Consider the following 18,337-nt stretch of genomic DNA (forward strand, 5'->3'; position numbering starts at 1 on the left):
ATACTCCTATCTGTCAAGATTTTCTTGAGATTTGTTTTTTGTGGTTTGCATTAACACAAACAACAAACATTACGCATATGCATACTGTTTCCACATGCAAAAATAAAAACAATACCCTATATCTTCAAACTACATATCACCACCATTCCACTGTGATCCTCCTCATCCCTACTCCCCCCAATCACACTTGAGAATACTGTTCTTAAAGGTGCATGTTGAGCCCAATGGAGCCTCACACAAGTCATTCTTTGTACAAAACTTGGGGAAAATTTTACAGGCAATACTGAAACCTATCCTTGAAGAATGAGTAAGCTTTTGCCAAGCAAAAGGTATGCTTGTTGGGTGGGTGGTAGTGAGGCCAGCTAAGGAGCTGCTAATAGAGGGAGTAACCTGGGAAACACATCTATTCTGTTCTTGCAGGAGCAAACAGTCCTCTGTGACTGAAGCTGGGGCACATGCCAGAGATGGTGCTGGCAGGTGGGACCACGCAAATTGACAAATCTGTGAAGGGCCCGAAAAACTTGCCGGCAAGGGTTTTATGTGGGGTTATCACACAATTGGATCTGCTTTAGAAAGAGAACTCAAATACGGTGTGAAGGACCAACCAGAGGGGCGTTCACCTCAGTAAACTGCATAACACACATGCTTATACAGAAAGCGGTCTTCCTCTTTATTTCCGAAAAATCCCAGAGAAAACCTTGTTTTATATATACAGACTTTGTAGAAGCAAGACCTTTACCTTCTAGTTTCTTGAGTAAGAAAGATTTCCCACTTCCCCACTGCGCATATAACCCCACACAAATGGGCGGCTGCATGGTGGGCTCACTGAGAATGTCTGCCAGGGCACTGCTGTATAAATCATATCCAAGCATGTCACCGTCTGTTTCAGTAGGAGACAAGTGTCCTGTAATTAAAACACATCATATCTTACATCAAACAGTGGCATTACTATTAGAAAGGAACACTATTTTCATTTATTGTTCCTTGATTAGAGAGAAAAAAAATTATTTCAAACGTTTATACCCAGGTAGAGAGAGTTTCAGGCAGTCTCTGAGCCTATTCTGACTTGAAAGGCTACCTGATTTAAAATAAAAAAAAAAAGTTTCAGAGATTCTTAAATTACTATCATATTTCATAGAACTTGATACTTATTAATTATGATACATCATTTTTATGTATAACTAAGGAAGAACAAAATGTTGCCAAATTGTGACATCATACTTTCTTGTCCATCACTTACAAGACATATTCCAATTTCAGAGATGTTAAATTATGGGAACAGTGTGCATTTTAGAATCGATAAAATATGATTAACACAAATGAGCACATAAAATAAATTTAGTATGTGTAGTACCTATATAAAGAAAGTCGTAAAATGTTACTGAAGAACATAATAGATAGTAATAGAAAAAGAAACATTCTATGATTCCAGGCAGAAAGGTTCCGCAATTCTCCCAAATTATTCTATCACTTTAAGGCAGTTCTAATTAAAATCCATGAGAATTTTGTTTTAATGGAAAGGAAAGAAGAATGTGTTTAAGAATACAAAAAAAAATTAAAGACTACTGAAGGGTAATTGTCACTGGAGAAGCATAAAAATATAAAACAATAATTTGAACATTCTGGAACTCATATAGGATATTAACATAAGTGGCATTTCAAATAAGGCAGGAAAGGATGAATTAGTAAGTGGTGTTGGGAAAGTTTAATCATTCATGAAAAAATTAACTTAAAATGCTATATACCTCATAGCCTTAACAAAATTTTCTGAAACATTAAAAAATTAAGTAGAAAAAAGTAAAACCATAGAAGTACTAGAAGGAAATATAGGAGAAACTTTAAAAATCTTTGTTTAAAAAGACCTTTCTTTCTCAGTGTAATAGTAAGGCCAAGAGTATGCTGGGGGAGAGGAATGCAGCACACAAGATAGATCCAGGATCAATATCCATAACAGAAAGACTCTTACATCCATTTTTTTAAAATATTAAAAACTAAAAAGTGGGCAAAGGATACAAAAAGGAAACTGGCAAGAATACAAATAGCCTATGAACATATTACACATTATCTAAGCCAAAAGGCTGAGAAGCAATAGCCTATGAATATATTACAAGATCTCAATTTCACTAATAATTTTAAAACACAAATTGAAATGAGTTTTTTTTTTCTTATTTATCTGATTAGCAAAGAGTAAGAGGCTGGAAATACCCAGTGCTAGCAAGTTTGTGGGGAATTGTGGTATCTTACACTGCCAGAGGGAGAAGAAATGTTTACAACCATTTTGGAAAGTCTATCAAAACTATGGGCATCCATTGACTTGGCAATTCTACTTCTGGGAATTTACCCTAAGAAAATAATCCTAATTGTACCCCCTGAATCTCTAATAATATTTTCAAAAGAAATTTTAAAAATACTAAAAATAAGAGTCAATGGATATAGGTACAAAGGTGTTCACTGCAGCACTAGTTGTTAGCAAAACAAACTAAGTATTCACCAATAGAGAACTCAATGTATGAAAAATTATGCAGTAATTAAAATATGACACTTTAAGCTTCTGTAACATAGTATAACTCAATTGTTATTTTTTAAAACTATATACATAGTATGTAACATTTTTATAAGCATAAAGAAAAGCCTGGAGGGTCATTTAAACAATTACAAGTTGGGAGATGGGGTTAATGGGAAATTTTCACTTTCTGCTATATTCATGTTTTCATTCTTGAAATGTAATTAGTGCACATTACTATTATAATAAGAAAAAATATTTTAAAACACAAAAAGTCATAAAAAAATAGAATCACGGCCAGGCACAGTGGCTCATGTCTGTAATCCCAGCACTTTGGGAGGCCAAGGTGGGAAGATCACTTGGCCCCAGACTAGAGAACATGGCAAGACCTCGTCTCTGTTTAAAAAAAAAAAAAAAAAAAAAAATCAGCTAGGTGTGGTAGCATGGGCCTTAGTTCCAAGTACTCGGGAGGCTGAGGTGGGAGCATCGCTTGAGCCCAGGAATTTGAGGTTGCAGTGAGCTATGATTGCATCACTGTACTCCAGCCTGGGCAACAGAGTGAGACCCAGTGCAGTGGTGTGATCTTGGCTCACTGCAATCTCCATCTCCCTGGCTCAAGAGATCCTCCCACCTCAGCCTCCCAAGAAGCTAGGACTACAAGCACACCACCACGCTCAGCTAATTTTTTAATTTTTTTGTGGAGATGAGGTCTCACTACACTGCCCAGGCTTGTCTCAAATTCTTGGGCTCAAGCAATCCTCCTACCTCGGCCTCCTCAAGTGCTGGGATTACAGGCATGAGCCACCATGCCTGGCCTTATTTTCCATATTCTTTAATGGAACACTGATTATTTAAAAGCTCAGTTAGAAGCAAAACTCAATACTTACTGGCTCCAAATATTTGAGTTAAAATACTCTTCTGATGGCTACAGTCAATATTATAAGGAGTCTCGCCTGCTTTGTTGGGTCTATAAAGTAATCGCCCATCTTTGGGATTTCTTAAAAGCAGTTCTGCCAGTTTCCGGCTCCTTCCACGAATAGCAATATGCAAGGGAGTATCTCCTTTCTGTAAAATAATAGTAGGAAACGAACTTTCTTATCTTTATATATAGTATGCAGACAGTAACAATTTTCATGTTTCTGTAAAATAAAATCTGAACTTTTCTCATTTTTCATATAAAGCACATATATAATATGAATTTTTATCTCTATCTTCCCCATAATATCCTTCTGTAGCCCCTCATCCAGTTTTGCTCAGATACTATTTCTCCCACAGCCCTCTAGAATGAAGGTCATTCTTTTCCCCTTTCCTTAGCTCAGTGAAAGAGGAGAAGCAACAGGCTTTCTCCCTGGCTCTGCCTAGCCCATGGGTCCACTTCATGAGTATCCCTCTATCATCCAAATATTTATTGTCCAATGATGTCAACTACCTTCCTCAACTAACTTAAATTCTATTTCACAGCTTTCTTCATTTGTCTAGAAAGCTTTACAATCCATGCTGATAGCCATCTAACTCAAGTGATCTTGTCAGCTCCAATGACCTTTGTCAACCATTTGCCACAGTGAACCCTTAAATCTCATCGCTCTATATTCTTCACCTGAGTCCTCTATGTACAGCTATCCTCCTCCGACTCTCTCCTCACCTCTTCCATTCTCCTCACCTTTCCACTCTCCTCACCTTTCACTTTTCCCTATCAACCCACCTTCTCTCCTTATTAGCATCTCCAATCACATTAGTGTTCATATCCAACACTAATGAAAGCTAACATGTAAATTTCAGAAGTCCTCTTCGGGCTGCAAAGTGCTCTCCTATTGATTACTTCACAAACACCTTGACAAATTAAACTCTCAGTTCTCATCCACACTGATCTCCAGGACACTAAATGGAAATGACCTACACATTCTTCTTGTGGCTTCCAAGGCACGACCTTATCTTGAACTTTTCATCTTCTAGACTCTCCTCCCATGTCCTAAAAAATATGGTAGCATAACTATGCACCAGGCTTACTATATCTAAGGCTCTGTGCTTGGTACTTTGGAGGATATAAAGATGAAAGACAAAATAGTTGCTGACCTTAAGTAGCTTATGTCGTAATAGGAAGAGACTGGATAAACATGCACAATTTAAAAACTGCAATATGACACACAGCATAAGAGAAGTCCATTTTGACTTCAGCTTTCATCTTTCTTCACACTGATCATCTTAGTTGCTCCCATGCAACTCTCTATCCTAGTAATTAATTGCCAAATTTCCATTACCAGCCTTGATTTCTTGCCCAGATTCCAGTACTAGATTTCCCAATGTCTACCGGCCACAGACTCCTGAATGTCTTATCAGCCCTCAAACTAAACATATCCAAACCTAATTTCATCTTATTTTCCCATCTCAATTCCAATTCTCATCTCCAAACCTATGAGAAGACAAAACAGCAGCAGCAGCAGCATTTCTGCCAGATACAAAATTTCTATAAATGCAGGGAGGATATTAGCATACTTTGCTGACAGGCTGAAAATAATCAGAGAGCAGTGATGGGCAAGGTAAAAATAATATTAATCATCACTTTTAAAAATTTTTTATGAAACTCTCTATGAAGATCCAGGTTCAAGACTTTTATAAGTTTGTATCCCAAATTCTAGCAGGATAGCACTTTACCCATCCTCAGTAAGAATGTGTTCATGAATGAATAACTGTTTCAACTATCATGTGTATTCATCAACAAGTATCATGTGCTGACTCTGGGCACAGCAACACACAAAAGAATACCAAGGCAGAGGCCTTCAGGAAACTTATTAATGAGTATAAAGCAGTTACTTAAGATAGCATATTATATAATTAACAAGGCTATATGGAACCTTGAAGGATATAGTCTGGTGGTTCTATATCACAAATTGGGGGACCAGTGTCAGATGAGTCAATGGCAGATTGAGAAAAACAGGCATTATAAGAAGTTTTCTAGAAAGCTACATATATTCCATTTTGAAAACTCTTCTTTGACTTTATGTCTTCTAATTTTTAATATTAAAGTTTCCTTTCTTTGATATGACATTATGTTAACATGGTAATGATGGAGGGAGGTGCTTTTATGTTTTAAAATAATGTTGTAACACGGCAAAATGAAACACAAACACACTGACTCTTGACTCCCTGTTTTTGTTTAACTGCCTTATAACTAATAGAAAAATAAACTTCAATCTATTATTAACTAGTAAAGCCCAAATCATATCATTCATCAGAGGAGAAAATTTACAATATTATTTTTTACTTCATACATCAATCAGTTCACTTCTATTCTGGGGGAAAACCAATTTAAAGTACAGAAAGAAATAAGCTTATTTAAAATAAAAAGAAACCGAAATGAAAAATCAGATCTATATGAAGTATTAAGCCACTTAAAGCTAAACTTATTACAGAAAATATAAAAATTTCTCTAAAAGGATTATAGCAAGGACACGCGGCAGAACAAACACATTGTCTCCTGTCAGTGAACATTAATGCTGTCTGCTCTGAGCGTCAGCCTCCTCCAGCCCCTGTGCATTCTTTCCTCCTGTTTATCTGTGGCAAGCCCTACCCTGATGAAGGCAGAGCCTCCTCCTGATGTGGTAGTCAATGGCAGTGCCCCACAGCTGCTGTGAGCCATAGAAGGAAAATCAGAAGCAGCTGCGTTAATAGCACACTGAGCCCACCCACTCCTCAGCGTGCTACTGTGTGGGATTTGGATCCCACACAGACATCCCCAGCAAGTCATCTCTCCCCACACAACCTAAAATCAGATCCCCATTAAATCCACTCCATATAGAGGTCAGTCTACCAACAGCTTTCCATACAGTGTTCTCTCTGCACAGATGTTTTACCTTATCTACAGCAGACACTTTAGCGCCTTTATCTAGCAGCAGCTCCACCACTTCAATGTTTCTCATCTTGGTAGCCTTTATAAGTGGTGTTTCACCATCCTGTGGGCACAAATAAGAACACTTGCCAGATTAATAGCTTGACTCCTGTGTTTATGTCATACAAATGCACATGTCAAGAACTATCTGACTCTGGTAACAGCCTATATTTAAAACCCTCTCAAGAAAACATAAAAGCTAACAACAAAAAAATGCTTTTCCTTTACAACCACTCATTTGTATCAAAGTGACTATAAATCACGTAGCCAGGTGTGGGACCTGCCCCACCTGCTCGTAAGCTATAGCTGGCAGCAGTGGCTGCTTCTGCCCTTCCCCAGGTTCTACCACTGACCTGGGGCAGCTCCCCTCCAGAGGCTACTTCCCGTTCTCCCCACCAACCAACCCACAGCCCAGCCTGTCAACATCCAGGTAAGCCAGTGTCCAGAGTTTTTCAGAAATGTATACCAACATTGCTTCAGTTCTCAGTGAAACCATTTGAAACAAGCAGTATGTCTTCAGAAAACCTCAAAAGAGTTCATGATTGCTTTCAAAACCGAAGGAAGGGAAACAAGAAGAGACCACAATTCAGCACTGAGTTAGACAAAAATCTGGTCAGAAGCCACAGGTAGTCACCCTGGCTGACACCAAGGTCCAAAAGAAAAAGAAAAAAGAGGATTAAGGAGCCACCTGCAAACCAGAAGGTATCTCAGAAATTTTTACCCTGGGGTACTGGAAGTACCATCACTGATTTAGAAATTGGCTGGTCCTGATCTACAGCAGATGACACGGGATTGTCTTATGCGTGACTCTATAATTTTGCTTTATTAATTAAGAATTCCTGCCATATCAACCCAGAATTCCAAATATATTTTCCACATAGAAAACAATTACACATAAGCTAAATATGAGACCACAGTATTAGATAGTTTTGTATTTTTTACACGATTCGAGTAAAATAGTTGAAAGTAGCTAGTCTGGGGAACCAACCACCAGTCACGATGGTTATTTATGTATTCATTTAAAGAGACAGGGTCTCACTATATTGCCCAGGCTGGCCTGGAACTCCTGAGCACACGCAATCTCCCCACAAAGGAATGTGTTCTGCATCCCAGATAACAGTGGCATAAATGAATTTGGGAGATATCAGCTGTACAAATAATAACAATTTATGAATAGCTGATATTGCACTTTCTGAGAAGTATTTAATTGAAGTAACAAATAACACACTGTATTTTGCTATGAATACACAAATCCTGAAAGGATACAAAGTTACTCCTCAATTTGGTAGAGAATATTACCAGTAAAATCATTGTAACTCTAACATCAAACAAAGACAACTGAAATAAAATGAGCAGTACTAACATTCAGCATGAGGTGCTGCTAACAGAATAGAAATGCCATTTATACCTTTGTGCATATTTCAGTGTCAGGATTGCACTGTAAGATATCTCTCACCATTGTTGCATTTCCTTTCTCAACAGCCCAATACAAAGCAGTTTTATTGTCCTAGATAATTAAAAAAACACAATCACTTCATGTGAGATACAATATTTAAAACTGCTACTTGTAAATACAAAACAACATTTCTGTCAGAAAGCATTCCAAAAGGCAGCATGATAGGAAATACTATTAATCCTTATGCTATCTTGGAGTTACTTTTGAGAAATTCTTTGTGAAAGAAGCCTAGGAAAACTTCCTATTACTTAACCTAAAAAGTAGCAATCCCACAGAGTTAATTAAGTAAACTACACTTGTGTAATGTAATCGGATTTCAGGAACACACACTGGGTTAGGAGTCATCAATACCTGAACTCTGTAAACTCGGACATGTCACTTGACTATTCTGACCCCTGGATTTTCATCTGTAACATGCTGTTAAGTATTGCCCAATTTTTCAAAAGATAATGCACGAAAATGTACTTCACAAATATTAAGCATTATCATTTTTAGCTTTCTTAATTTCCATCCATCCCATACCCCTATACTGCCTTGATCAGATCTTTAAAATCTTATCTAGCTCAAAACCAAAAGTCAATCCACATAGACCTTGAAAGTAGAGCTAGGGAACAACAAAAAAAACGAATTCAAACACAGAAGAGGACTCACAGATGCAAGGTAGTTAGGTAAAAGTCCTAGTAGGTGACCTAGAACCCATCTTTTAGTGGCAGTGTTATTTTAACCTAGGAGATAATGAATGACTTTTTGCAGCAGCCACATTAAGTTCCTAATACCAAAATTTCCCCAACAGAGTTTCTCTTCTAAAAAATGTACACTAGCTGCCCAACTCAAACTTCTCAGGCCCTATCCCCCTTCCCATTTCATTTCTCCACCTCTCCCGACCATCCCCACCACCATGCCTACCACCCCACTGCCCAATGCCAATGATTCATTCACTAGCTATGAAATGCAGTCTTTCACTTTCTAATTTTCTCATCCTATTACAACTCCCCTTGCCTGAAACACCCAGCTTTCCTTTTCTTTTTTTTTTTTAAGAGACAAGGTCTTACTCTGTCACCCAGGCTGGAGTGCAGTGGCACGGTCACAACTCACTATAACCTCAAACTCCTGGGCTCAAGAGATCTTCCTACCTCAGCCTCCCAAAGTGCTGGGATTACAGGCATCAGCCACTCTGCCAGGCTCTTCACCTATCTAAATCCAACTCATCTTCAAACTTAGCTTGAGTTCTACCTTCTTCCAAAAGCCCCAGACCTTAAGGCCTTCTTCCCCCACCTCAAGACCCATACTTGAACCTTTTGCTAGGCAATCAATTATATACCATCTTGTGGCTTCACTTTTTATGTTAAAAGCATAAAAATAAACAAACTAAAATCTTCCAAATTAAAATATATGTGTCTTAAAGACAAGGGGCCCATGTTAATTCCCCCATAACATTTGGCATAATAGTTATAGTTTGATTCAAAAATGGATTTGGATACAAGAGATTTTGGCCAAATACAAGAAAAAACTGAGCAGAAATGTAGACTGTGCAACAACAAAATGAGACACCAAGAACTTTTTCTAAAGTCTAAAGCTCTTGAAGTATTTGATAAATTCACAACTGTGGGCAAGGCTTTTATCTAAAATTAATAACCTCTGTGGTTCTATGAACTATGATTGCCTTAAGCAATGTCCACAGGCACTACCAAGTGGTCCTAGGAAAGGCAGGCACAGTGGGGAAAAAGGAGAAGAAAATAAAACAACAACAGTAGAAGAACAGCGGATGGAGGAAGAAGACAAAACAGAGTGAAAACATTAAAGAAAATAAACAAGTACCAGATATTCAAAGTGCCACTGACTCTCTCAGCATCACTAACTACTCATTAGTTTTGAGGATTGAATCTATATATACACATTAGTAAGGACAGTATATTCTAAAAACATGAGCTTTTTTGGTTTACCTCTATCTACATTTAACTCGACATTAATATAGAAATTTTACAATAATGGCAGTGAAACTTAGTAATAACACATGCCTGTTAAATGTACTAGGGTTTACAAGTTTATCCCATAGGAAAGTGGGAAGAATAACATTATGATCAGTCAACATTTACATCCAATTATACTCTAAGATAGCAACTGCACTGTTATCACACATACCTGTCCTCTAATGTCTATATCAGCATATTTTTGGAGAAGCGCTCGAACAATTTCAACATGACCACCTCTGACAGCGCCAATCAACACAGTATCCCCACTCTAAGAAGACAGAAAAAAAAAGCAAAAACAAGGTGAATTGATAACAAACAAGCACTCTTTTGAAGTTACAGTTAATCATGTTTTCATATTTTTTTCTAAAAATTTCTTGGAAAAAGTCTATCTCTAAATAAGAGAAAAATTTTACTTAACTAATATGAATATCTGATATTAACAGACATCAGAGTAAGGGACAGAGGACTTTATGCCCCGAAATGAGGACTCTGAAATTCCTAAACAAAATTTAGAAAGACCAGTTACCCAGAACAATAACCTATTCTCTTTGAAGGTAACCGCCTATTACAAATGTAAATTAAATACAATGACGTCGTGGCTGTCAATGAACCAAATGAACATTTTAAAATCATATAGTAAAAATCTCTTGGAATAATGCTATATGACGAAAGCCATGAATTCTAAAAAAACAGAGCTATAAAGCTAAAACTATCAGTGAATCTACAGCCACATTTAATTAAGGGAGAAAGTTCCCCAAGCAGCATCCATGAAAACCTAGTGGATTTGGCAGTTATAGGCCAGTAGTGCATTAAGACTGACTCATTCCCAGCATAAGACTACGTTCACAACCTCATGAGGACATCGCTCTCCCCTGAAACTATATTCACCAAGCAACAATCATTTTTAGTTATATCTTCCTATACTTAAAATACTAGAAACAGCTATTTTGGAAATGGGCATAAATATTTTATTATTTACTGCTAACTTAAAAATCAGTTGTAGTCTTTTGTGTTGAATGAGCCCACAAGCTGCAGCTCAATTCAATCCTGAGTGGACCTCAAAAGTACTATGAAATAAATCAGGATGCAGGTCCTTAAGGGTTATTAAGTTCAGCACCATGATGTAGTGTCTTAACTACCACATTTATAGCAGAAATAAACCCAAGGCAGACAAATTTTAGTTGGGAATATTAGCATTAACATGGGTGCAGACTAGTAAACTTCTAAATGTGCCATCCACCATTCTAGGTACTAGGAAACAAGACAGACAGGGTTCTACCTCTGGAAGAATTTACAGCCTGGCAGAGAAGACAACATACAATAAACAAAAAATCACACAAACACTATGCAAATAAGGTAATGTTCTAGAAAGTGACTACCAGGTAGGCTGGGCATGATGGCTTATGCCTGTAATCTCACCACTTTGAGAGGCCAAGGCAGGAGAATCACTTGAGGCCAGGAGTTAGAGACCAGCCTGGTCAACATAGTGAGACCCTGTCTCTCAAAACAAAACAAGAATTAGCCAGGCGTGGTGGCATGCACCTGTAGTCCCAGCTACTTGAGAGGCTGAGGCAAGGAGGATCACTTGAGTCTAGGAAGTTGAGGCCACAGTGAGCTGTGATCACACCACTGCACTCACTCCAGCCTGGGTAACAGAATAAGACCTTGTCTCAAAAAAAGTGATCAGGTAGCTACTTTGGATTGAGTAGTTGAAGATCTTTCCAAGGAGGTAACATTGAAGCTGAGGTGCGAATGACAAGAAGGAGCCAAGATCAGCATTCCAGACTAAGAGCACAGCTGCTGCAAAGGCCCCACAGCAGGAACAAGCTCAGTGCATTCAAGAAAGGGAAAGAAGCAAACACAGCTGCAGGCTATGAAAACTGGCAGAAGAGGGGTACAAAGTAGGGAGAGAGGTTAGGCAAAGACAATGTCATGTCATGTCTATAAACTAAAAAGATAACATTCATCCTCAGTGCAACAGGAAGTCTTGGATGGCTTTAAACAAAGAAGTACACACGAGATTTATTGTTTTAAAGATCACTCCAAGATCAGAGTGGAGAACCCAGTTGCAAAGCTACTGCTTTAACAGTAGCACCACCAGAGACAGTGGCTTCAGCTGGGAGGTGACAGTGGAATGAAGACAGGTGGACAGATAAAGGATTTGTTTTGGAGTAAAGTCAACAGAGCCTGCTGGAGGGCAAACGAGGAAAAGAGGGAAATCAAGGCTAATGCACAGGATTTGGGGCTTCAACAAGAGGGTGAATGGTGGTACCACTTGCTGAGATGGAGAATGAGGGAAAAGCAGGTTTGGGGTGAAAAAAGCAAGGCATCTGTTTTGTTGTAAGTTTAAGAGGCCAATTAGAAATTCAAGTGGAGAGTTCGGGTAGAGGTGGATCAGTAAGCGTGAGCTCAGAGAAGTTTGGGCACAAGAAAGCACACCTACAGGGACACATCAAGGTCAGTTACAGACTAATAGTACATGTGACATTTTCAATAACAACATTATTTGACAAAAATTTAAAAAGACATTTTTCAGAACGATTGAACAGTTTTTAACTTACTAGTTTTAAAGGCAGAAATAAACTTATCTTGAAACAAGTTTATGTCATGCATGAGAATCTTGAAAGGTAGTAAGACACTAAGGTCATCTTTCATCCACTTCGCCACTAGGAGACAAATGTGAAACAGGTGACCTACCCTGTCAGGTATGTTCACATATGTTCCAGCATCGAGCAGATCCTGCACAATCTCTGTATGTCCCTCCTTTGATGCAATCATCAAAGCTGTATTTCCATCTTTATCTGTTAAGTTTACATTGGGATTCCTCTTCAAAATTTCTTTTACTGACTGTGTGTAACCTCCTTTCACTGCCACAATAAGTGCAGTCATTGAATTCTAAAAACAACAAAAACAAAACACAAGCCCAAGAAATTAATGTATTATATAAAATACATGATTTATGCCATAATCATAAAACTAATGTTTTCAAATAGGTGGCCTATTATTGTCATTTCCAATAATAAAATGCCAAAATAAATAGCAAGAAACATACCAAAAATGGCTAGGAGGTATCTTTTGTTTTTGAAAATACCTTAATGATCTTCAGTCATTAGAGCTATTATGAAGTTCAGTTATTTAAATGATAATCTGAAATTGGACTCATTTATAATAAACTAACTCACTAATGTAATGAAGGATAAAAAAGTTCACAGGGTGACTAAACACATTCTAAATTAAATAATCCAAAGTCAGGTGAATCAGACTTCAAGAATTCTTTATAATAAAACCCATAAAAAACACTAAAGTAAACAATGAATTAATAGCCATGAGCTATTTCAAGAAAAGTGTAATATACTCTTTGGCTTTCATAGTAATCTAGAAACTACATTTTCAAAACCTGTCTTATTTTAAGTAATTCTTTTAAAAACTGCACATCTATTTTATAACAATAAATCAGGTCAGGTATGATGGCCCACACCTATAATCCCAAAGCTTTAGGAAGCCAAGGCAGGAGGATCGTTTGAGGCCAGGAGTTCAAGACCAGCCTAGGCAACATATAAGACTCTGTCTCTAAATAAACAAACAATACATCAACTAAGAGAAGAATGTGACTCACTACCAGAAGTAGTATTAAAATTGCTTCTTGAGGGGTGGAGCCAAGATGGCTGAATAGGAACAGCTCCGGTCTCCAGCTCCCAGCCCCAGCGACACAGAAGACTGGTGATTTCTGCATTTCTGCTTGAGGTACCGGTTTCATCTCACTAGGGAGTGCCTAACAGTGGGTGCAGGACAGACGGTGAAGCGCACTGTGCGCGAGCCGAAGCAGGGCGAGGCACTGCCTCACTCGGGAAGCGCAAGGGGTCAGGGAGTTCCCTTTCCTAGTCAAAGAAAGGGGAAACAGACGGCACCTGGAATATTGGGTCAGTCCCATCCCAATACTGCGCTTCTCCAACGGGCCTGGAAAACGGCACACTAGGAGATTGTGTCCCGCACCTGGCTCGGAGGGTCCTGTGCCCACGGAGTCTCGCTGATTGCTAGCACAGCAGTCTGAGATCAAGCTGCAAGGCGGCAGCGAGGCTGGGGGAGGGGCGCCCGCCATTGCCCAGGCTTGCTTAGGTAAACAAAGCAGCCAGGAAGCTCGAACTGGGTGGAGCCCACCACAGCTCAAGGAGGCCTGCCTGCCTCTGTAGGCTCCACCTCTGGGGGCAGGGCACAGACAAACAAAAACTCAGCAAAGAACCTCCACAGACTTAAATGCCCCTGTCTGACTGACAGCTTTGAAGAGAGTAGTGGTTCTCCCAGCACGCAGCTGGAGAACTGAGAACAGACAGACTGCCTCCTAAAGTGGGTCCCTCACCCCTGAGCAGCCTAACTGGGAGGCACCCCCTCAGTAGGGTCAGACTGACACCTCATTCAACCGGGTACTCCTCTGAGACAAAACTTTCAGAGGAACTATCAGACAGCTGAATTTGTGGTCTCACGAAAATCCGCTGTTCTGCAGCCACCGCTGCTGACACCCAGCCAAACAGGGTCTGGAGTGGACCTCTAGTAAACTCCAACAGACCTGCAGCTGAGGGTCCTGTCTGGTAGAAGGAAAACTAACAAACAGAAAGGACTTCAACACCAAAAACCCATCTGTACATCACCATCACCAAAGGCAAAAAGTAGATAAAACCACAAAGATGGGGAAAAAACAGAGCAGAAAAACTGGAAACTCTAAAAAACAGAGCACCTCTCCTCCTCCAAAGGAACGCAGTTCCTCACCAGCAACGGAACAAAGCTGGATGGAGGATGACTTTGATGAGTTGAGAGAAGAAGGCTTCAGACGATCAAACTACTCTGAGCTACGAGAGGAAATTCAAAACAATAGCAAAGAAGTTAAAAACTTTGAAAAAAAATTAGAAGGATGGATAACTAGAATAACCAATGGAGAGAAGGGCTTAAAGGAGCTGATGGAGCTGAAAGCCAAGTTTCGAGAACTACGCGAAGATTGCAGAAGCCTCAGTAGCAGATGCGATCAACTGGAAGAAAGGGTATCACTGATGGAAGATGAAATGAATGAAATGAAGAGAGAAGGGAAGTTTAGAGAAAAAAGAATAAAAAGAAATGAACAAAGCCTCCAAGAAATTTGGGACTATGTGAAAAGACCAAACCTACGTCTGATTGGTGTACCTGAAAATGATGGGGAGAATGGAACCAAGTTGGAAAACACTCTGCAAGATATTATCCAGGAGAACTTCCCTAATCTAGCAAGGCAGGCCAGCATTCAGATTCAGGAAATACAGAGAACGCCACAAAGATACTCCTCGAGAAGGGCAACTCCAAGACACATAATTGTCAGATTCACCAAAGTTGAAATGAAGGAAAAAATGTTAAGGGCAGCCAGAGAGAAAGGTCGGGTTACCCACAAAGGGAAGCCCATCAGACTAACAGCTGATCTCTCAGCAGAAACTCTACAGGCCAGAAGAGAGTGGGGGCCGATATTCAACATTCTTAAAGAAAAGAATTTTCAACCCAGAATTTGCTATCCCGCCAAACTAAGCTTCATAAGTGAAGGAGAAATAAAATACTTTACAGACAAGCAAACGCTGAGTGATTTTGTCACCACCAGGCCTGCCCTAAAAGAGCTCCTGAAGGAAGCACTAAACATGGAAAGGAACAACCGGTTCCAGCCACTGCAAAAACATGCCAAATTGTAAAGGCCATCGAGGCTAGGAAGAAACTATAGCAACTAACGAGCAAAATAACCAACTAACATCATAATGACAGGATCAGACTCACACATAACAATATTAACGTTAAATGTAAATGGGCTAAATGCTCCAATCAAAAGACACAGACTGGCAAACTGGATAAGGAGTCAGGACCCATCAGTGTGCTGTATTCAGGAAACCCATCTCACGTGCAGAGACACACATAGACTCAAAATAAAGGGATGGAGGAAGATCTATCAAGCAACTGGAAAACAAAAAAAGGCAGGGGTTGCAATCCTAGTCTCTGATAAAATAGACTTTAAACCAACAAAGATCATAAGAGACAAAGAAGGCCATTACATAATGGTAAAGGGATCAATTCAACAAGAAGAGCTAACTATCCTAAATATATATGCACCCAACACAGGAGCACCCAGATTCATAAAGCAAGTCCTCAGTGACCTACAAAGGGACTTAAACTCCCACACAATAATAATGGGAGATTTTAACACCCCACTGTCAACATTAGACAGATCAACGAGACAGAAAGTTAACAAGGATATCCAGGAATTGAACTCAGCTCTACATAAAGTGGACCTAATAGACATCTACAGAACTCTCCACCCCAAGTCAACAGAATATACATTTTTTTCAGCACCACACCACACCTATTCCAAAATTGACCACATAGTTGGAAGTAAAGCTCTCCTCAGCAAATGTAAAAGAACAGAAATTATAACAAACTGTCTCTCAGACCACAGTGCAATCAAACTAGAACTCAGGATTAAGAAACTCACTCAAAACCGCTCAACTACATGGAAACTGAACAACCTGCTCCTGAATGACTATTGGGTACATAATGAAATGAAGGCAGAAATAAAGATGTTCTTTGAAACCAACGAGAACAAAGACACAACATACCAGAATCTCTGGGACACATTCAAAGCAGTGTGTAGAGGGAAATTTATAGCACTAAATGCCCACAAGAGAAAGCAGGAAAAATCCAAAATTGACACCCTAACATCACAATTAAAAGAACTAGAAAAGCAAGAGCAAACACATTCAAAAGCTAGCAGAAGGCTACAAATAACTAAAATCAGAGCAGAACTGAAGGAAATAGAGACACAAAAAACCCTTCAAAAAATTAATGAATCCAGGAGCTGGTTTTTTGAAAAGATCAACAAAATTGATGGACCGCAAGCAAGACTAATAAAGAAGAAAAGAGAGAAGAATCAAATAGATGCAATAAAAAACGAAAAAGGGGATATCACCACCGATCCCACAGAAATACAATCTACCATCAGAGAATACTACAAACACCTCTATGCAAATAAGCTAGAAAATCTAGAAGAAATGGATAAATTCCTCGACAAATACACCCTCCCAAGACTAAACCAGGAAGAAGTTGAATCTCTGAATAGACCAATAACAGCTTCTGAAATTGTGGCAATAATCAATAGCTTACCAACCAAAAAGAGTCCAGGACCTGATGGATTCACAGCTGAATTCTACCAGAGGTACAAGGAGGAACTGGTACCATTCCTTCTGAAACTATTCCAATCAATAGAAAAAGAGGGAATCCTCCCTAACACATTTTATGAAGCCAGCATCATCCTGATACCAAAACCTGGCAGAGACATAACCAAAAAAGAGAATTTCAGACCAATATCCTTGATGAACATTGATGCAAAAATCCTCAATAAAATACTGGCAAACCGAATCCAGCAGCACATCAAAAAGCTTATCCACCATGATCAAGTGGGCTTCATCCCTGGGATGCAAGGCTGGTTCAACATACGCAAATCAATAAATGTAATCCAGCATATAAACAGAACCAAAGACAAAAACCACATGATTATCTCAATAGATGCAGAAAAGGCCTTTGACAAAATTCAACATCTCTTCATGCTAAAAACTCTCAATAAATTAGGTATTGATGGGACGTATCTCAAAATAATAAGAGCTATCTATGACAAACCCACAGCCAATATCATACTGAATGGGCAAAAACTGGAAGCATTCCCTCTGAAAACTGGCACAAGACAGGGATGCCCTCTCTCACCGCTCCTTTTCAACATAGTGCTGGAAGTTCTGGCCAGAGCAATCAGGCAGGAGAAGGAAATAAAGGGCATTCAATTAGGAAAAGAGGAAGTCAAATTGTCCCTGTTTGCAGATGACATGATTGTATATCTAGAAAACCCCATTGTCTCAGCCCGAAATCTCCTTAAGCTGATTAGCAACTTCAGCAAAGTCTCAGGATACAAAATTAATGTACAAAAATCACAAGCATTCTTGTACACCAATAACAGACAAACAGAGAGCCAAATCATGAGCGAACTCCCATTCACAATTGCTTCAAAGAGAATAAAATACCTAGGAATCCAACTTACAAGGGATGTGAAGGACCTCTTCAAGGAGAACTACAAACCACTGCTCAATGAAATAAAAGAGGATACAAACAAATGGAAGAACATTCCGTGCTCATGGGTTGGAAGAATCAATATCGTGAAAATGGCCATACTGCCCAAGGTAATTTATAGATTCAATGCCATCCCCATCAAGCTACCAATGACTTTCTTCACAGAATTGGAAAAAACTACTTTAAAGTTCATATGGAACCAAAAAAGAGCCCGCATCGCCAAGTCAATCCTAAGCCAAAAGAACAAAGCTGGAGGCATCACGCTACCTGACTTTAAACTATACTACAAGGCTACAGTATCCAAAACAGCATGGTACTGGTACCACAACAGAGACATAGATCAATGGAACAGAACAGAGCCCTCAGAAATGATGCCGCATATCTACAACTATCTGATCTTTGACAAA

At 39.1% G+C, this 18,337-nt stretch overlaps 1 protein-coding gene across 14 annotated transcripts in view; it reads right to left on the reverse strand.

Moving 5' to 3' along the window:
• The window catches only part of KIDINS220 (kinase D interacting substrate 220), a 125,454-nt gene that overhangs the window by 69,410 nt on the left and 37,707 nt on the right, over positions 1–18,337 (reverse strand). For all 14 annotated transcript variants that reach the window (XM_032172160.1, XM_032172162.2, XM_032172158.1 and 11 more), the window contains exons 8-13: positions 12,516–12,713; positions 9,988–10,086; positions 7,798–7,896; positions 6,355–6,453; positions 3,391–3,568; positions 740–904 (exon numbers count right to left, since the gene is read on the reverse strand). In XM_032172160.1, the coding sequence (XP_032028051.1) occupies positions 740–904; positions 3,391–3,568; positions 6,355–6,453; positions 7,798–7,896; positions 9,988–10,086; positions 12,516–12,713 (838 nt within the window). The remainder of the gene's footprint in view (positions 1–739; positions 905–3,390; positions 3,569–6,354; positions 6,454–7,797; positions 7,897–9,987; positions 10,087–12,515; positions 12,714–18,337) is intronic.

Source organism: Hylobates moloch, unplaced genomic scaffold (genome assembly GCF_009828535.3).
Source record: "Hylobates moloch isolate HMO894 unplaced genomic scaffold, HMol_V3 SCAFFOLD_13, whole genome shotgun sequence".
NCBI classification, from domain to species: domain Eukaryota; kingdom Metazoa; phylum Chordata; class Mammalia; order Primates; family Hylobatidae; genus Hylobates; species Hylobates moloch.